Raw genomic sequence first — 20652 nt, 5'->3', positions numbered from 1 at the left:
GCTGTGAAGGCTAGGACTATAGCAGAGTTTAAAGAGAAGCTAGATAATTTCATGGAGGTTAGGTCCATAAAAGATTATTAGCCAGGGGATAGAAATGGTGACCCTTGCCTCTGTTTGTCAGGGGCTGGAGAAGGATGGTAGGAGACAAATTGCTTGATCATTGTCTTCGGTCCACCCCCTCTGGGGCACCTGGTGCTGGCTACTGGGCTAGATGGACCTTTGGTCTGACCCAGTATGGCCATTCTTATGTTCTTATGTAAGTTACTGACGGCTGAAACACAAACAGAGGACATCTCTGGAGAAGCAGAGTTCTGGGATCCTACGATGGACAGCTGTGTTGGAGAGAAACTAATGTCTCGGCCGTGGTGGTTTGCACTTACTTAGCTCCTTCAATCCTCTACGTGGCAAAGGTGGGAAACCAAGAGAGGTGAATATCTAGCCCAAGGTGTCATGGAAAGTGACTAAAAAAGGTGCCCCCCTCCTTGACAGACCTCCTGTCACTGCCTGTGGTTTTCCCTTCGGTTTAATTACTCTGAGGGCCTATCGTGCCAAGTCTGAGACCATGAGCAGAACAGTTCATTGCCTTTCAGCTGCTGGGTCAAATTTTGCCCTCAGTTACACCTGGGCATCCCTGTGGAGGACCTTGGGGTGGCTAAGGGGTTAGTCTGGCCAACAGAATCTTGAGTACTGGGGCTTAAGCGGGAGCCACAAGGATTCCAGCACTTCTGTGAACTCAGGGAGACTTTGCTGCACTTTGTCAGTCTCACAACTTCTTACTGGTAAAGCTCAGCACGTTTCCTCCTGAAGGCCTCTGGCCCCCTGAGGTTCCGTTCTCCTCTCGCTCTTAGCTTTGCTTTTCAGACGAGCGCTTTCTTAGTGCCTCCCAAAGCCCGTAGCAAGGACAAGGGGTTTTCCAAGATCCCAGAGAGGAGCAATGCTGGAAACCTCAGAGGCCAGGAACTGGATGTGACACACACGTGCAACGCGTGGAACAGGAACCTGGCTAGATTGTGGCTTCTAAGGACCCGGGCTTGCCAAAGGAAGAATTGGAAAGCTCTCGTGCTCTGTACAGGGCTTGTCTGGGATAAGAAGCATCTGGCGCCATTTCTCTGCTCCCAGGCCCTGCAGCTAGCGAAGCTGGAGAGGGCTCCTGTGAAAATGGCACTTTAAAGCTGATGAGGCACAAAGGATGCTGACACGCACAGAATGGGGCATCGTTGTCACAATGTGTCCTGATGGCCCTGTTGTTGTTGCACTGATATTTTGCATGGCACGCCCTCTCCCTGGCCGACGCCAGACGAACACGGAGCATATGGATAATGTATCCCATTTCCAAGCCCAGATCCCTTCCCCAGGGATGGCTGAGCTGATCCATCAATACCCCCCCTTTGCCCTTCTCTGCAGTGCATCGGAGGCTCTCAAAGGGGCTCGTGAGCATTGACAAATGACTCTGGGTTTCCCGTGTGGGAGAGTCGCACAGCGAGAGGTCAAACTGGATCGTCCGTGCTGCCCCTGAGGCTGGACTGAAGTTGTTGCTCGCTGCTGTGTGGTTTCCTCATTCCTGGCCTGCTGCAGGACAAAGCAGCAAGGGATCCCGATAAGCCTTGGTGTAATTTTACCGGTCTCTAGGTCCCCAGGCTGGCTCTCAGCCGTTGGTCACATTTGTGTCGGGGTTGGAGGTTACAAGTGCTGGCATAAAAGCTGCTGTTTGGCTGCAGCTCCCGTGCAGCGTGCCAGAAACGGCTGACTTTTTTTTCCCTTCTCTTTTGGAAGCCGCTACAGCAACATTTTTCTAACTGGCTGGTGAGCAATTTCCCTCCGGAGAGGAGGAGAAAATGGCTGTTTAGTAGTTAATTACCTGTTGTGTTAGTCTGACAGCGATGAAGCTTATGAGCATGACAGAAGAGTGGATCTGCTTTTCCTGCAAATCACACTGAACACGGGGTGAAGGAAGTTGCCCGGCGGCCAGGCATGCTCCCAAGCCTCCCCCCGCCTTCCTCCGTCCCCGGCGCACCGCTTAGCCTCGCATTCCTCTCGCAAGGAACGCTTTGCTTCCCTGACGCGGGGACAGCCGAGGAGCCCTTGTAGCCTTTGGCACAAGCAGCGCGGCGCACGGGGTGTGTCTGCCTGCCACAGACAGCTGATTTATTGACACACAGGCCCTGCTGCAGCAGCCCCGTGCTCTTTCCGAGCATCTGCCAAGATGCTTTTGAACTGGATTTCATGGTGAGAGAGAAGCTGTCTCTGATGTCAGCACATGGGCTCTGCTGGCCTTGATTCCTTCCAGACAGCCTTGCCTTCCAGCGCAGCCGCCTCTTATTCCGAGATGAAGCCCAGGCCTCAAGATGGCTGCCTGGACCAGCCGTGGGTGATAGTTTAGTTTCCCATTCTGGGCCTTGGTGAGGAAAGCTGTCTGCCATTCAGCTGTTCCCAGCTGTAGCCCCTCTGCCTGCCCACCTTTCCCTGGCATGCCAGGGCACCCAAACCGGCACTTGGGCACCTTGCCAACTGCCTGAGGACCACCCCTAACATCCATGGGGTAGCTGACCTCGGAGACTACAGGTCCCAGCATGCAATTCTCCATCTTGAGTCATTCAGTGTGGGAACTGTTATGCTCTGCAGGCTGCGCCTTCATGTTAAAAGTGGCAGGCTGCAGGGCTCTTGCTTTGAGGCAGGGGCAGGAAAGGAACTGGACTTAAGACATTATTTGTATACCTGGGTCTTTTATGAGGCATTGGTTTAGTTCCTTGTGCTTTCCTGTGTGGAGACCGCACTCCGATGGGAAGAGTGGCCCGGGATGCTTGGGAAAGGTTTTCTACCCTGCTTTGTTCTCTGGGACCTCCGCTCCATCCTGGATTGTGCCTTTGTTTGCTGAGAGGATTTGACCGCACCAGGTCGCTCTCCGGCTTTGTTTGCGCATCTACAGTTAAAAGCACTGCCATGGTGTGGCCACGGCAGGAGCACTGGGAGAGCTGTGTAAACCAGGGGTGGGTCGGGGCCACTGACCCACAGAAAAATCAGTTGGGGGCCACACACAAGAGAGAAGAAAAAACCCCCCAAAGCCCCTCATTGAGGTGGCCTCCAATTGAGAAGGAGACAGTCACTCCCCACATTCCCCTCGCACACCAGAGCCTGGGAGGCCCAGCCTAGTAGCCCGGTGGTGGGGTAGTGAGGGGCTGAAGAGCCAGTGGGGGCTCCCCAATGCTGGGGGGGGGGGCATGAGTCTTGGGAGCTGGATCCAGGCAAGCCGGGGGCTGGATGCGGCCTCTGGGCCTGAGGGTCCCCACCCCTGAGGTAAACCACCTCCATGAGGGGAGTAGCTAACAGCGCTGGGATCCCGTTTACCCTGGGACGTGCTTCTGAGGAAACTATGTCCAGCTCTCCTTGGCCGGAAGGGTTATCTGGTGGGGGATGAGCAGCTGAAATGGGATGAGGCAGGGAGCAGGCACACCCCCTGTACAATATTCTGAAAATCCAAATAGTCCGGTCGGAGAGGATGGGGAAAACTCTGGCTGGACTAGGTTGGCTGTTGTGTCAGATTCGTGGTGGGTGCTGCAGAGAGAGGGAGCAGTGAGCAGCTACTCTGAACTCTCCCTGGGGATCATCCTCCAGCTGAAAACAGCTGGCGTGCAATGTGCTCCCTCGTGCCCCTTCTCCGGTGGGCTGCAGGAAGAGGGGCAAAGGAGCCAGCGGGCGTCTGAGAGCCACTGCTCTGTGTTCAAACCGTTGCATCCGGAGGGAGGGTGGGAGCTGTAGGCAGCCAGCCGTCTGTGGCCCTGACTAGCTGACACATTTCTTAATTGCCATGAGAGTCATTGGTGTGTCTCCCTCCAACCTGACTGGTCTCGGAAGTTGGTTGCACTCTAAACATCCGGTAAGGATCGGGGTCCTTTGATAACTTCTTAGCTGTGCTAGCTCTCCTATCGCAAATGTAACCGGTGCACCGTGGGGTGCCCCCAACCTGCATGCACAGCAGGGGGCTGCATTGGCACTTGGCTCAGAGCCTCGGGGCTGCACGCTGTGGTGTTATAAATCAAAGGAGGAAATGGCCCCAGCGCACAGATCAACAATTCTCCCAGATGCATCCCACCTCGGGCGCCATTCCTGCACCACTTCGTACCGTGCTGCTGGCTGGCATGGCCTGAGCACCTCCTGTCCCACCCAGACAGCACACACACAGCCCAGCTTGGCACAGTGTGACTAATGGCCCATCGGCATGGTGGGGAGAACAGGGCGCCCTAATGGAAAAGTCCATAATGCTGAACTTGCAAATGGACCTCAGCATTCTGGGGCAGGGGCAGGGAGCTGGAACTGATCAGAAGAGATGGAAGCTTTGCCTAAGTTCTCATGCCTGCAAAAGCTCCTGCTGGCCAAAGGTTCTGCTTAAACACCACTGTGTCCTTTCCCGAGTCTGCGTAAGGAAACCCCGAGCTCTGGAGCCAGTGAATTGTCACATGCATAGGCTCCTGCCTCTGGCTTGTAACCTCCACGCGGCCATAGGAGCCCTCGGCACGCCTAGGGACGTGGGAAGAGCACCCGAGGGGCGGTCTGAGGATGGGCATTGATTATGGTTGGAATGCTGTGCGCGCGCACACACATGCTTACAGAGGACCGTGTGCCGTTCTCACACTAGCAGGAGAGAGGAATTGGTGTGCCCTCAACTGGAGTTCTGTGTCCAGTTCTGGTGTCCACAGTTCAGGAAGGATGGGGATGAATTGGAAAGGTTCAGAGAAGAGCCACAAAAATGGTTAAAAGATTAGAAAACCTGACTCGTAGGGATGGAGTCAAGGAGCTCAGTCTGACTAGTTCACCAAAGAGAAGGTCAAGGAGGGACGTTATCATACAGTGTAAGTACCTCCAGGGGACACACACCTGGTATGGGGCTTTTCAGTCTTTTTGGTGACTGCAGCTGTCCTGGTGTTTGTGCGCGTCTGGCCTCTGTTCTCATACTCATCTAGATCTCAAACGGTGTCGGAACGTCTGTTACCTTCTAAACAAGGGTGCAACTGGCCTGGGTCGAGCGCGTCTGTGCATTCCTTTTCGGCTAGCGGGAGATGGGCTCTGCTAACTCTTTCCTGTACAAGTGCCCCCAGTGGCTTCATTCAGTGAAGTTGCTTGACATAACTTCCCTCCGGAAGATGCCCTGGAGTTCTCCTCCCCAACTGCATCTGGGTGCTGGCTTCTCTTTAAATTGCAGGCCTCTCCTAGGGCCACATCAGCCTGAGTGTCCGTCTACCCCAGTCCGAGGGCTGATGTGCAGACATGCCCGAGAGAGGTTTGCGCTAGCTGGTTCCAGTAAGTGAAGCTGCGGCAGCATGGGCTGCACAGGTGCCCTGGGAGCAGGGATATGGATAGAAGCAGCTAAAACGCTGCTGTGGCTTTCTAGGTCGAAGTGTCCTCACCTGTGTGTCCACGTGCTGCAGTCGGATTGCCGTGTAAACGTCCCCGGGGCTGGACTAAGCTCCTTGTGATAGGTCTTGGCGTTTGACAGATCAGCAGACCTCTGCATATCTCTCCCGACTCCTGCCAAGGGCCCCATGGCAGGTCCTCAGGACGGGTCCACGGTACGCTGATTGGATAGTTGCGCCTTGAAAGCCATTCAGTTCAGCAGGTTAACCTTGGTGTTTGGTTCAGCTCTTCCCTGCTAACCCTGGCATGGGTCAGCTGATGCCAGAGCCACCTAAAACGGTTTTACAGCCGAGTGGTTGCACCGACTTTAATGTGTGTAGATGAGCCCGTAGAGTCGGATTTGCCTTGTGTCCCACAAACATTCCTGTCCCCAGTGCTGCTCTTGAATGTAGCGCCGCTCTCATGCCTAAGGCAGTTTGTGTTTGTGCTTTGCAGTATCCGGAGTGGAGCCAGGAGTCTGGGTCACCGTTCGTCTATATCTGCACTAATCCCCAGGAGATGATTGTGAAGTTCCCCATCAAAGGAAAACCCAAAATCTGTAAGTCCTGGCCCCCTGCCGACATGCTCTTCTTTCCCTTTCTGGCAGGCTGCTGCCAGTTTTTGTCCCCCCGCTCTGCTTGCGTCCTTTGTAGCTGTTCACACGCTTTGATCTGTGGGTGTTTGTTTAATAATGCAAACACATCTGTAGGAGCTTCCTTTTTACTTTCCATTTCCCCAGATGTTGCTTCCTTGGAGACACATGGCTTCTCCCTCGCTAATGCTCCTAGAGTCTGAAGGCTCATTGCATGCAGGGAAGAAACACATGTTCGCCGTTGATCTGTTTCTGGCATGAGCACATGAAGCATGGCTAAGGATGCCAGGTGGTTTGATTCAAGGATAAACCTTTGTAGGCAAAAGCATCTTTCAAGCGGGTGAATAGCAACCCTACAGCTCCTGCCATGTTAGCTGGGTGTGGGGAGGGAGCAGTGTCTGACTGGGACCGGAGCAGTCACGCTCCTCTTCTGCGTCCATGGGCCTGGATTCGCATCTCAGCTCATCATCACAAGAGAAATTGGCTGAGACGGACCTTGGGCAGGGGTGGGTTGCCAAGCCTTTGAATCTGACCCGTCCCATCATGACCCTTAGGCAGGGAGCAGCCGGCGAGGGGGAGCGTCGCACACTGTCCCTGCCCCCAGTACAATCTCTCCACTCCCATTGGCTGGAACTGGAGAGACTATGCTGCGGGGGAGAGGCAGTGTGCCAAATCTCTCCCCTCCCCCTCCCCGCATGCGGAGCAGCCAGTCACTTTGAGCGGTGTGGGGCTGTGGCAGGCAGGGAGCCTGCCTTGGTGTCCTGCAGGGCTGCTGGCTAGGAGCTGCCTAGGTAAGCGCTGCCCAGTTAGAGCCTGCCTCTGGCACCCACCCCCTCCCACGCTCCAACTCCCTGCCCCAGGTCACCACCCAAATTCTCTGCACCCCCAGGTAGCCCAGGTCACAACTCCCTCTCACATTTTGCACCTCCTCCTATTCCCCACCCCCTGGCCAGAGTCCTCTCCTGCATCTAGCCACCCCCAGCCACTGTACCCCAATCTCCTGCCCCAGATCACAACCCCCTCCTTCAGCCACACTCTCTCTCAGACCCCACCCCCTCTCCTGCACCCCAGGCCCTACCCCGAGCTTTCTTCTGCACCCAGTCCTAACCCAGACCCCTCGCCCCCTCCATAGACAAGTGCAGCCCTTGACCACTTCCCAAAATCTTGGACTGTCCCCTCCCCCCCATCAAAACTTATTGCCCAGTCCTGGTCTTGGGCTAGTCTGTAGTGCACGTCTGTCTGCATTACAATGCTGCCAGCCAGCCTGGCTTGGCGGCCCGCAGGCGAATAGCAAGGGGGCTGTGAGGGGGCGCTGCCGAGCATCTGTCGGTACTGTGCTCGCCAGTGCGCTGAGTCCCCTTTGGGAGGAGCCAGTCCGCCGCAGCCGCAGAGAGCGGAGAAGGGGCGCAGCCGCTGGGGCTCCTGCAGTTGGCTCTGGCCTTGTTGGCAGCATCTCCCCCACCCAGTCCGAGGAAGGGCCCGCACGTGGCTCCGGGGGATGAACAATTAACCTGACGGGCTCCAGTCAGCGTGAGCAAAGCGGGACTCTGCTGTGGGGTTCACAGGGCTGAAGACTAGGCCTCTCGAGGTTCCCAGCATGGCGCGGGAATCACTGTGGTGGGACACAAGCAGCAGTGTTTCTAGGGGCTAGCTAGCAACCGTCTCGGCGGTTGGCTCTTTTCTCTCTCCGCTGGTTGAGCAGAATGTTCCCTTCCCTGGGGACTTGGTCTGCCTTCCGCTGGCCGTACCTAGCAGAGCCTGGGGCAGGGTGGCTTGGTTTGATTTATTCCCTTTCTTACACCCCAGTGTCTTCGTGGGGAAGGGGTGTGCGCCGGCTCCTCGAGCAGCAGCCAGCCAGCCACTGCTGCAGAACCCTCAGGGGGGCTAGTCCCCGGGGCCCAATGCAGCGTGGCCCCTCCGTCCTGGCAGGCACCCGCGGGAGCGACAGCGCTCTGCCTCGGCAGCTTGTGGTTTGCTGGGGCATCCTTGCATGCGTGACTGTCCTCTGGCATCAGCTGTCTGGCCCCGTCCCTGTGCAGCCCTTCCTGCCCACCCAGTGCTGGGTGAGATGCTGCTCTGCACGGGGCGGGCACGGGGGGGGGGTGCGGCATCTCTGTGCTCAAAGGCTGGCTGCCACCCCGTGTCCTTTGTGTGGGACACATTCCTGCTTGACGAGGGATCCGTGGAACAGCCTGGAAAGAAGCCGGCTGGGCTGGAAGCTGCCAGCGTGTCCCATCCCAGCGCTTTGCCTGGCCTGGCTCCTCGCCGGATCTGCCGTGCGGGTAAAGCAGAGCCGCAGCCGTGGGAGGGGACAGTCGGGCCAGGCCAAGCAGACAGTGTTTGTGACCGGGGGTGGGGAGAACCTTTGACCTTCCCTGCCAGCAGTATGCTGCCATAATAGGGGCGTGCTTCCGATCAGATCGCGTCAGCGTCAAGGCATCACGCCCGCGGAGGAGGCCCTGTGGCAGCGGCGCCTGAGCGCGTGCACTGCTGGAGGAGACCAGGTGGCAGCGTGCGCGCAGCAGCTGTAAAAGCCAAAGGGTGGGATCGGCCTCCGCAGAACAGGGATGGGAAAGGTTAGCCGGTTCGCTGGTGAGTGCCATGCTTGCCAGGTGGTGCTTCCCAGGTCTGGTGGGCCGCTGGGGGCTGAAGCAGCTCTCGGGCCTGGCTGGAGCAGCCCCTGCCTGCAGCAGGAGGGGGACTGCTGCAGCCCTCTACACCCTGCCCTTAACCGGTTAAGCAATCCAATGGGGTTTGACATCCCTGCAGGGGAGAGGGGGAGTCAGGGCTCCGCAGGGCGGGCGAAGGAGAGTGTGAGAGGTGTGTGACGCTGTTGTCTCCCAGGGCTGTTGGGTGGGATGCAGCCATGCTCACTTGGAGGGGCCAGCCAGTGCTGGGAGGCGAGAGAACAATTTCCATTGAGGCTGGGATGATGACAGGCACTTTGCCATCCTCCATCAGTCTGACAGGGATCAGAGCGCACAGAGAGCCCACGGCCCTCGCTGGAGTAAGCAGGCAGCTTGGGAGGGTCCCTGCTTCTCTCCCACTGGGCTGAGCAGAGGGCGCCTCTCCCAGAGGGCTACACCAGAGATCCAAAACATATGGGATTACCCTGGCTGCGGGGCCTGGTGTGTGGGCACGTCCTGTCCCCTTTGTATCCCTTCCCCTGGCCTGGGAACAAGGCCTCCAGGTCTGGGTGTGTGCTAAGGGGCAGGTGCCGCGTGCATCACTCTGGAGTGCACGGAGCCAGGCCAGGGACAGCCTGGGGTGAAAGGAAGGGGAGGTGAACGCTGGCCCTACGCTCTTGGCTCCTGCCCGCTCCTTCCCGGGGCCTGGGAGCAGAGTTTGTGCCTCTGTTACTGGAGCAGGTTTGACGCTGGCATGTCCCTGCCTACTTGCTGGGTGCGGGAAGCAAAGTGCCTGGCAGGCTGCAGCCTCAGTCTGCTGGCAGGGCCCGAGAAAGTCCGGCTTGGCTCCAGGTCCCTCTGCCGCCGGCAAGGCCTGAGAGAGGCCAGCTTGGCTCTGGGTCCCTCTGCTGCCGGCAGGGCCCGAGAGAGGCCCGGTTGGCTCTGGGTCCCTCTGCCGCCGGCAGGGCCCGAGAGAGGCCCGGTTGGCTCTGGGTCCCTCTGCCGCCGGCAGGGCCCGAGAGAGGCCCGGTTGGCTCTGGGTCCCTCTGCCGCCGGCAAGGCCCGAGAGAGGCCCGGTTGGCTCCGGGTCCCTCTGCCACCGGCAGGGCCCGAGAGAGGCCCGGTTGGCTCCGGGTCCCTCTGCCGCCAGCAGGGCCCGAGAGAGGCCCGGTTGGCTCCGGGTCCCTCTGCCGCCGGCAGGCCACACTGGCTCTGAGCCTGCTTGTTCACAGTTGCTGGCCCCCTCGGCTCCCAGGAGGCAGCTGGAGATGTGCTTCCCATTAGCCCGTTCTGGCTGCGGCCCAGAGAGGCCCCTGGGCTGGGCTTTCCATGCACGAGCCCCCCAGGCTGCTGATTGTGAGCTGTCCCACCGGGCAGCAGGGCAGTTGTTCAGCCGGCTCCGCTCCTCCAGGTCACTGCTCCGGCAAGAGGCCTACCTCCGGCTGCTGCTTGGAGAGGGTACCCGCCATGCGTGCCTGGCCCAGCGCCCCCGTGAGCAGAGCCGTCCCTTTCTCCGGGCAGCAGCAGAGCAGGGGATGTTGATTTTCTCTCCTCGTGGCTGTCGCCCCTCCACCCCGGTTTCGTTTCTGCACGGTTGCTGTCAGGCCTGTTGCACAAGCCGATGGAGCCTGGAAACGCCTGGCTCCTGAAGCAGGATAATCGAATGTGACAGCAACACGCTAACTGGGAGACCTTGCTGCTTCCAGCTGATTTGCATTGCAAATGACGTTTAAAAATAGTGACGAGCGGGTTTCCCCCCTCCCCTTTCTTTCCCCCTCTACAGGGAAACTGGATTCAAAGATTCACCAGGGAGCGAAGAAGGGGTTAATGAAGCAGAAGGCGATTGTTTGAGCTCCCCACCCAGCAGCCCAGCCCAGCTGCTCTTCAGGGGAGCAGGAGGCTCCGAGCGAAGGTGGACGGTTCAGAAAGGCAGGCACATCCGTGGGGACCTGAGCGTGCGTTACAGTATCCGAGCGAGGAGAGCTTTGTGCCGTGCTCGCCAAGCGCCCGAGCCCGGCCCCGTCTGGCCCCGGGGAGCCTCCAGGTGGATTCTTGCATCTTACGAGACCACTGGGGCATTGGCAGCAGAGGCTGGTCTGAGGGCAAGCTCAGGGGAGTGCTGGCACCTGCTCCGTCTGCTGGGGAACGAGAGTCAAAGCAGGCCCCAGGCTGGGTCAGAGGATTTGGAAGCAGACCAGCCACGGCTCCTGTCCCAGCAGCACGGAACTGTCCAGGCCTGGTGGTGTCAGTCTCCGCTCCCGGCACCGCGGAGCTGCCCGGCCCAGGCCGTGTCAGTCTTGGCTCCCGGCACCGCGGAGATGCCCGGCCCAGGCCGTGTCAGTCTCCTCCCGGCACCGCGGAGCTGCCCGGCTCAGACCGTGTCAGTCTCCGCTCCCGGCACTGTGGAGCTGCCCAGCCCAGGCCGTGTCAGTCTCCTCTCCCGGCACCGTGGAGCTGCCCGGCCCAGGCCGTGTCAGTCTCCGCTCCCGGCACCGTGGAGCTGCCCGGCCCAGGCCGTGTCAGTCTCCTCTCCCGGCACCGTGGAGCTGCCTGGCCCAGGCCGTGTCAGTCTCCTCTCCCAGCACCGTGGAGCTGCCCAGCCCAGGCCGTGTCAGTCTCCGCTCCTGGCAGCGTGGGGAAGAGACAGATTGCGACGCCCGTCTGCTGACCAGAGCAGGTCAGCACCGGGCTCGGGGGAGCTCTGCTGCAGCTGCTCGCAGGGAGGGTTGGCAGCAGTGCCTGCTGGAGTTGTCCCATGCTACTTCGGGTCTGTTAGAGCAGGGAGGGGTTGAAGGTTGTCAAGCTGGGCTGAGCCCTGTTCCTGCCTCTGCAGCGCATGGGCCAGACGGGGGGAGGGCAGGGGAAATGATGCTCTGCCCAGGAGCTTTGTGTGCCAGGCTGCTCTTGTGAGCAGCTCGTAGCAGCTCTTGGCATCGGCAGCAGCTGGGCAGCCTTCAGTCTCTGCTCGGCTGCTCCTCCAGCCCCCGCCTCCCCGGGAGAGCTGGCTCCTCTCCAGGAGCTGCGCGTGACTTGGAAAAGGCCGCCCCCTCAGTTAGCAATGAGATTGATTTCCCGTCTTTCCTCCGGCACCTTCGGCGGCTCTGGGCAGGGCCGTGCCCGCCTGGCTCACGGGGCTGGGCACCAGCTCGATCCGGCCTAAGCCTTTACCAGTCCCAGCTGAACCCCCCACCATCCCAGGCTGAGCGCACCTGCACACATGCTCTCGGATCGTCGTGTGGCTCGTGCTTGTGTTACCGTCTCGGCTGCCCTGTTTGTCTATTACCACAACATAGCAGGTGCCAGGAGGCCTTGGGCCATGCTCAGCAGAAGTCCCAGCCCTTGGCTTTAGTATCGGAGGGGAGCAGGCAGAGCCAGGGGCACGCAGTTAGAAGGGAGATGGTGGTTCAGGGGAGATGCGAAAGCCACCCCCGTCCTGTCCCCTGTCCCCTGGCTTATTCTGTGCTGGGAGGGAGGGGGGAAGACCTGCCTCTCTCTCTGGTCGATAGGGATTCGTGCACGTCTAGATCTCAGCTGGGGGGTCCCAGCTCCGCTCTGCTTGCACCTGGCTCTGAAGTGACTGCAGGGACGTTCCCTGGGGCTGGGAGGAATCGGGGCTTTTCTCCCAGCTTGCAAACCCCGCCCCCATCCTGGCCTCACTCCCCATGGGTAACGTTCCCTCCAGCTGGATTTTGGTCCTAGGCTTTCCTTCCCCCAGTTGGCTGCCCTGCTGCCCTGGTACCTGTTTCTCCTCTAGTGGTGCTCCTCCTTCTCCCCTGTGCACCCAGCACCCTCCCAGCTCCCCGGGCGATCCAGACCAGAATCCCCTCTTCAGACCAGCTTCTGCAAGCCTTGGATGTGCTCCCCTTAGTCACAGCCCTCCACTGCCCCAGGGCGCTGGGCTAACTGGAGAGCAGGGTCTCTCCATCTCCGTGGGACTGAGTTCTTGTCTCCCTCCTGCATTCACTCACCAGGCTGCGCTCGGGGGTGTGCCTTAGTGCCTCTCCTCGCCGAGTTCCTCCCCCCGGTTGGTGTACGGGAGGTGTCATTCGCTTTGCCACTGGAGCCAGCTTGGCTGCCTTTTCTGTGGAAGACCTGACAGCCAATAAAGTGCCTTTGCCTTCTTTGCGTTGCTGGTGGGGTCGGAGCCCTGGCTCGTGCCAACGCCTGCAGGTCCGTCCCTGACGGTCACAAGGGACAGGAGAGAGCAACACAGGCCCAGAGAGGGGCCAAGGCTGGTCTGAGATCACACGTACTCAGTGGCTGAAATCAGGTAGGTGGTAGGTCATGTGACTCCCAGTCCGCTGACCTACCCACTAGCCCAGTGGTCCCCAACCTTTCGGGGCGTCCAGGGGCGGGGCCGCGTATGTACTGCGCACCCAGGGCAGGGGCTGCCCATGGGCCGTGTGCCCAGGGCTGGCACCACATGAGCCGTGCGCCTGGGACCAGCACTGTACATGTGCCAGATGCCCGGGGGCGGCACCGCACATGCGTCGTGCGCCAGGGGCAGGGCCAGACCAGATCATTTGGTGGGCTCATATAAATGCCACGGCACCACGTTGGGGACCACTGCACTAGCCCATGTTGCTTCTAATGCTATGCTGGGCCCCCCTGATCTTGCATAGCTAAAGGGACTGGCCCCCAGCTGGGCAGCAGATTCCTGGGTCCCTGCGGGCTCCCTGCACATTCTTGTTTCAATGGCCATTTCCCCTGCCCTTGAACTAACTCCAACCCCCCATGCTGGTGAGTGCCCGTTTCCTCACCAGCCTTCAGCGTGACAAACCAGAGCCTTGGAGAAGGGCTGGGGATGCCCTGGCTGGAGCCGGCTGGGCTCTGAGGAGAGTGGCTGAGTCACAGGAGAGGCCGAAGGTGAATGGAGCCAGCTAGGGGGGCGCCCCGGTGAGCATGGGGCTTGGTGAGTGGGCAGCCCTGGCCCCGCCAGCTCCGTGGCAGGGGACTTCAGAAGCAGAGCACCCATCAGCCGCAGGGCGTCTTGCCTGGCCCCGCTGCACCCAGGGTGGCCATGGCCATCCGCCTGGTTGGGTCTCTGCCCTGCCTGGGCCGGGCTGTGTGGCCCTGCAGTGTCAGGTTCTCCCCGTGGGGGAGGCCCTGCAGACCACTGACAGGCTCTGCTTACTTCTGGGTGGCTCTTCACACTGGCCAGCTTGTTACCTGCCAGCCCCCTGCCAGGGGGCCTGCTGGGGTCAGCGAGTTCGCTTGGTTCCTGCCCTACTGGGAGGGACCCCCTGCTCGCACAGAGTCCTCGGCGTGCACAAGCTAACCAAGGGCCGGGCTCGGACGGGAACGTGGCCCCTGCTGGCTGTGGGATCTGGGAACCTGCTGCTTCAGATGGAGTCGAAGGTCTTGCTCTGGGTGACCGGGGCACCCTGGGCTGCCCCCCGGGTGTGTGCATCTCCAGGCCTGTCTGCCTGTGTCCCTTGCCCAGCCTGGGTGTGCCTCGGGTGCAGGCAGGGCACAGAGGGCCTGTCCCTAGGCTGCACAAGCCTGGCCTGAGAGCAGAGTGCACAGTCCCTGGGTGCCTATCTGCCAGCCCAGGGCCCATGTTGCTCATGCTGCCGTGAGAGAGGTTTAAGCTCAGCCTCTCGCTGGCTCCTGCTGCGAGCTACTTACGGGGCAGCTCTCATCTCACTGGCCCTGCTGAGATCCCCTCCTGCTGCCAGGTCACCTCACTCCAGTGCCCAGGCTGACAGCTGGGGATTGTTCTCTGCCCCAGCGCTGGCCGCCTCTCCCCGCCGCCTGGCCCTGCGCAGGAGCCTGCCAGCCAGATCCCAGCCGCCTTCCCGCCCTCTCGCCCTGCCAGCAGCGTCAGCCTGGGGCTGCTCTGCCTGCCGAAGCAAGGGGGGGCAGGGCACAGGCTGGCACAGCCCAGGGCTTTGCCTGGGAGGGGAGGGTGGGACTTAGCTCAGGGAGAGCCTCCCTCTCTTACCATAGCCCATGTGCTCTGCACCAGAAACCCAGCTGGGGGGTGGGCCAACGCTGTGTCATGCCCCAGCACGGGGAAGGTCTGTCGTGTGTCTGAGCCGCGGGGACCTCAGGCTCTCTGCAGCCAGCGTCAGTCACATGGTCAGAGGTTTTGCAGCCATGAGGGCCAACAGCACAATGTTTCGAGAGAGCTGAGGGGCTTTAGCCAGGCCCTGGCAGGCCACCTTGCTGCCCAGGCCTGGGTTTCTCTTTTCCCCTTGGTGTGAATCATGTTAGCAGGGAGCCCTTCACCCAGGACACGTGCTCAGTGCGTGAGACTTACCACAGGGCTCATGAGTGGGAGTCCCGGCTTCAGGAGTCATGTGAGGCCGTGACAGACTCGACTTCCAAGCGGCTGCTCCTGCTGGCTGTGGAGATGAGGCTGAAAATGTGACCTGAGTTACGACCTGAAGGCTCAGAAACCAGGCGGCAAAGAACAAGGAGCTGGGACTGATCCGTTAAACAACAGACGACCTGGTTCCTAGAGCAGGCTGAAGGTGTTCGGGTGCTTGGGGGTGACGATACTGGAGCCGGCCCAACCGGACTGGCAGTGCCAGCTTCCCAGGCTGAGACCCAGCAACTCATTTCACCTTGATGCCAAACAGCTCTCAGAAGGAAACAGCTCTCGGTCCCGATGCCTATAGGCTGGTCTCCAGAGCCCTATTCCTCCCTGTGGAGGGGTGAGTGCCCCACACTGGCCAGAAGGGGTTAAAGCAGGCAAGAGGGAGCCGGCCCAGAGCCCTGGCCTATCAGGGAGAGGCTTTTAAAGAGCCAACTGGAGCATAGCTTGCTGGGGCAGCCCTGTATAAAAGGAGCTGCCCAGTAGCAGACAGCGAGTTAGGCTCTGACCAGGGGAGGCGCGGGGCTTGTGTCCCAGTGGAGGGCACCTTTACTAGGGCAGGGCAGGCTTGGCTTGGAGGTTGGGGCTAGAGCGGGAGGCTTCAGCCTGATCCCTGCCGGGCTGCTGCCCTAGCCACGAGGGTGCAAAGGGTCACGGGAAGTAGCCCAGGGAAGGGGGGCAGGAGAAGGCTGCCAGATGGGCCCTGGGTCCCTTGTGCTTGCGCCGCACCTTGCTACTAAGGCATGGCCTGTACCAAGTGTGGCATGCCCCGGAGACAGGGGATGGGCTTGGGGACCACAGTTGGCCACAAGGCAGTGGAGACTCAGGGCTGCTGATATGCCCCCGGCTGGGGACCAGAGCCCGGGGGAGTGGGCGCTGCCGGAGGCCAGTGTCTGGAAGAGGATGCCGTGCTCTGGGACTCAGTGATGTGGGTCCAGAACCAGAGCGTGGATGGGGGGAGACACCAGCCCGAAGGCGGTGCCCTGCTGCTGAGGACTAATTCCCCAGAGCTCCCAGCAGGAGGCGCTGCAGCAAGGCGCCCCGCCCCATGACATGCCCTCATAGCAATGCATTTACGTTCCCCTGCTCCACGTCCCAAAGGCTGCTGGGAATTTTAAAGCAGTTAACCCTTGTTTCATGCAGCCCCTGGGGTGGGGAGGTGAAGCAGCTCGGCCCCGGTTGGGAGACGATTCTGCTGCGGTGACGCTGCTGCTCCCGCTCGCTCTGGGAAGGGGAACGGCTGCGGACCCCTCCCAGTTCTGGGGCTGCACCGGGAGCACTCGCAGGTACATGCGCCCCCGGAGCAGACCTGGCGACTGCTGAGACGCTGCTGCCTGCAGGCCTGCTGGTTTGCACAGGCCGACGTGCCTGGGGGAAGGATCATTCCGTCCTCCTTCCCCAGCCAGAGGGGATTCACTGCAGAGGGGGTGCTCTTGGCTAGGATCCCCCCCCGGGGATGTGGTGGACAGAGTGCTGGCTGGTTCACCCACATGGGGGTGGGCTGAGAAGACCAAGGGGCCGTGACCATTGAGAGGGGGAGCAAGTGCCGTCACAGCCAGCTCCTCTCCAGGGAGCAGGTGCCAGTGCCCGAGAGCAGGGCCGTCCACACCCGCTTTGGGAAGGGGCCAGTTACCTCGACAGGCTGCAGCAGAGAGGAACGAGGCCGGATAAGCAACCACAGCCCAGGGGTGGAGCCCAGCTAGCAGGGCCGACAGCTGCCGCGGGCCCCAGGGCAAGGTGTGTGGGGAGCTGGCTCTGTGCCCCAGCAAGGGGTGGGGTTGGGGTGCAGCCAGGCTTCAGTGCCACCCAGACTGCAGGGTGCCTCCCCCCTCCAGCCCTCAGAGCTGTGTGGGGCGGGGCTCCACTGGCCATGCAAAGGAGGCTGTGGCCCCGGGCCCCAGGGCAATTGCCCTCCTCTGTCCCCAGGCCTAGGCCCAGCTGAGAGAAGCAGGTGGGGCTACAGTAAAGCTGGGCGGGGAGCAGGAAGGGGCTGCAGCCCCTGTGGAAAGGGCGGGGTGAGCTGGGGGCCAGCCCGCAGGGGAGGGCATAGCTAGAGGAGGCTAGTGGCAAGGAGCAACCCGAAAAAAGCCAAGTAGGCGTAGCCAGGTGTGGGTGGGGGCAGAGCTGGCTGCTGATGGGAGGGGCCCTAGGCTGGGCCCAGGGTCCCTGCCAGTCCCTGGGGCCATGCAAAGTAGGCAGCGGTGCTGCAGGCTGCTGAGGACAGTCAGCCAGGGGGGACTCTGCTCTCCGGGGAGGGGACTGGGGTGAGCTGCAGGCAGGCGCCTGAGCGGCAGGGGAGGGATGCGAACAGGAGCGCAGCCCGGCCGGCCCTTGGAGGTGAGTGGAGCTGATCCCCAGAGCAAACGGGAGGAGGGGCCCTGGAGGTGAGTGGTGCCTGGGACGCCCTCCAGGGAGAATCCACATGACACACCCCGTGGGCTGTAGCCCTGGCCAGTCCCCGGAGCAGCCCTGGACAAAAGCAGCCAACCCTTGCTGGTGACAAGCTCGCTTTTGCCCCTCACGGACTAAGCTCTGGCAGCTCTGCATGGGGGAGGGGGAAGCATTATCAGCTGTGACAGAGCGGGAAACTGAGGCACCAGTGGCTGACCTGACAGGCCCACGGCCACTAGTGAAGCTGTGACTAGACCTCAGCTGTCCTGGCTCCTTGTTCTAACCACAACCCATCACCACCTCTCATGGAATTCTCCAGGTGGCTTTGTTTGCTGGTGGTGTCCCCCTTCTGAGCTAGCAGACAGGGCAGGTTTTGACAAGGCAGCCCTTGTGCCTGGCTGGCTCCCGCTGGGGTCAGGAGCCATCTGCCTGCGTGTTTCCCCTACGTATTCCATCTGCCAGCCCTGAGAGCCTGGCTTAGGCCCCTCTGCCTGGGACTCCCTGCAAACGGGATTCACCTGGGGGTCTCACGCCCAAGCCAGGGGGCAGCAGCAGGTGACCTGATAGCTGCTGCTTGGGGAACAGCGCTGGCTCCTTACAATCCCCATAGATAGATCTGGGGCTTCATTCCGGCCCCACTCTGGGTACCTCCTGTGTGCTGGGTCCCCAGGGGGTAACGGGTACGTGTGCGTGCATAGGCCTGTGTGCCCGGGCTTGCTTTGATATCCTGCAGACGCCTTCAGGCAGCCCCTGTGCACGATGCAAGGTCTGCAGGGCCGCATTTCCCTCCTCTCCTGACTCGGCCGCAGCTGTGTCGCTGGCTGGACCATTCACTGCACACCTGCCTTGTGCGGTGACAACACCCTGCGTGCTGCACAGCGGGGCTCTTGTACGTTTCAAAGTAGGAATGTGGAAGTGCCTCTCGACTAGTCGATGGAAATTCCATCGACTACTCGACTAGTAAATTCCTCGCTATTTAACATCCTTCAATATAGTGTTATATTCTAATTACTGGTGGGGAGCTATGAGACTGGTCAGATTGTAGAAATGTCAGTGTTGGCCTGCACGTTCCACCTTAACTCTGCCCTTTCTACGTATGCATCACCTTGCAGTCTCATTACATGGCCTGTTGCGCAAATAACGTGCTGTCATGTCCCACCATCTTTTCCACACCCTCCACTGTGTGTGTAACTTCCTGCGGTGTCACTCCCATCGCTTTGCAACGGCTCTGCGTTCAGTGGCACTCCTGTGGCATCTTACATGTCAAGTCCCTTTCTCTCTTCTGCGTGACTGGGAGCTTCACCCCGGCTCTGGCCCTGTTCCCAAGCGAGAGGGCTGGAGAGGGTTGAGTGGCTCTAAGAGAGGGCGCCCTGGTGTGGTGCAGGCCTGGGGGTCAGAGGAGCTAGTGCTGCATCATGAAGGGCTCTGCAGATTCTGGGCAGCGCTGGGGCCCATAGGGTGGCCCTACACTGCTGCCCAAAAGTAGACAAACCCCAGCAGCAGCTTTGAAAATACAGGGAAGGCCTTTCCCCTTCCCCTGGGAGGGCACCGGGGCGAGTTAGCCTTAGAGATGCAGCCCTGAATCTCACCCTCTGGCGTTTGAATCCTGTTGCTAGCACCTGGGCACTGAGCCTTTTCCTTCCAACCAGCTGGGTCGTCTTTGTTAGGTGCAATTCAGGGGACGAGGCAACGAGCTAACGTCCGACCTGCCACGCGCTCTCTGGGCTCTCGTTTCCCCAACGTCTGTGCTGATCTGAATCTCTCCCTCCAGCACTCCCGGTGCGTCCGTCGTGCTGCTGCCTTGCACGGCCGTGTGCGGAGCGGCCTGGACGGGGGACGGGCTGCAGCCAGGTGGAGGCAGGTTCTGTCTAGTAGCTCTGCTCGCTGGGTTTGTCTAAAGTAGGGACAGTGGCTGAGGCTAAGTCAAGATGAGTTAAAACTCGTTAAATCAACTTGCCCTTTTCTCTAGTGAAGACGCAGGCCAGGCCTTGTAGCATGAATGTTCACTCTTTGGACAGGGCCTTGCCTGCAGCCTGGCTTTATCCAGTCCCTCGCACACGGGGGGGCAGCTGCCGTCCTTACCCCAGTTCAAATCCTAATAGTTCAGTGCAGCTGGGAAGCCCCACCTGGGTGCCTCGGCCCCTTGGCCAGGATCCAAGTGGTCCCATAGGTCTCGCCGGCTGGATGCTGGAGTGCTCAGAAGCATGAGCTGGCACATGTCAAACGCGCCTTGTTTCTTACCTGGACTGTACGTTCCTCAGGTGCCAGCCCTTTGCGGCAGGGATCCTGGGTGTGACGTAGCACCATGGGCCTCGCTGTCTGAGTGCTGCGGTGGGGACGATCGACAGCTATTAACAATGCCCTACTGTGGCCGCATGCGCATCCCCCTCTGCAGGCCCAGAGGTGGGAGTTCTGGGTTCCTGGGCCCTGAATTGCTCTGGTGTTAAACCAGGGCAGTCCCTGCCTCAGGAGACCAGCCCCTCCCTGTGTGGGTGAGGATTTGCAGGGCTGACTTCTGATCAGAGTGTTCTGTCTAATTGTACAATAAATAAAATGCCCTAGACCAGGGGAAGGTGCTAACCCGCAGCCGGCTGTTATCTTTAGAGCAGCTCTCTATCTCGGGGAGAGTGAATGATCGCCTTTCGAGCATTTCGTCAGCCTTCCATAAATTACACCCCACACGGTTTGCCCTGCATTCATGTTGTTGTAGCTCCTTCCCTGTTGTTCGGGTGATCTCTGCCATGACTCACACCCTGGGCAATAGTGCGGCGCTTGTACTGCGTAGGAGATTTATGGCTGTAGCTGTGGGGTGCTCTATTCCTCCAGATAATCAGGACGTCATTTATGCTTAGCAAGCCCAGTCCTCACCCTGGACTTGTGACACCAGCCTGGCCAAAGCCTGGATCTTCAGGAATGCTGCAGGGTGCTGGCCCTTTCAGGGTCTCAGTCCCACCTGTGACCAGGGTTCCCTGTAAGCTGAGCCCTGGGGTAGCCACCCAGGAGAGAGTGACTAGCAGGGTGCCCACTGTGCTCACAGCTGTCAGCCTCTTTTTGTGCTGGTGGTGCACACCTGCATGTGGCTTGGTGCACATAACAAAATGTGTTCCACACATGGATGGAAAAATGAGAGGGGCAGTTGCCTGTGACATATTTAATTTGCCTCCCCAGGCGGGGAAAAGGGGTCCTGTCACGGGAGCAGGGAAGGGACTGGGTAGTGAGATCCCTGGAGAAGACAGACGGGCACCTGGCTGGAGAAGGCTGTGGGGGACAGGCAGGCAAAGGAGACCCAGAGGCTCTCTCAAGGCCCAAGCGTGGTTCCTGGGGATGGAGCAGGG

General features: G+C 60.2%; 1 protein-coding gene across 2 annotated transcripts in view; it reads left to right on the top strand.

Moving 5' to 3' along the window:
- The window catches only part of TRIP4 (thyroid hormone receptor interactor 4), a 42517-nt gene extending 29789 nt beyond the window's left edge, over positions 1-12728 (top strand). Inside the window, exons 12-14 of one of the 2 annotated variants that reach the window (XR_012895812.1) lie at positions 5845-5947; positions 10391-10892; positions 10939-12728. Coding sequence is in view for 1 of the 2 variants with exons in the window: in XM_075897478.1 (XP_075753593.1) it covers positions 5845-5947; positions 10391-10458 (171 nt within the window). In the remaining variant the exon portion in view is untranslated. Of the gene's footprint in view, positions 1-5844; positions 5948-10390 lie in introns of both variants that reach the window. The other variant, XM_075897478.1, reaches the window with a different exon arrangement.
- Positions 12729-20652: the final 7924 nt, after the last annotated feature.

This window comes from Pelodiscus sinensis, chromosome 14 (genome assembly GCF_049634645.1).
Source record: "Pelodiscus sinensis isolate JC-2024 chromosome 14, ASM4963464v1, whole genome shotgun sequence".
NCBI lineage: Eukaryota > Metazoa > Chordata > Testudines > Trionychidae > Pelodiscus > Pelodiscus sinensis.
The sequence above is the reverse complement of the archived record's forward strand: the minus strand, read 5'-3'. Positions and strand labels throughout refer to the sequence as shown.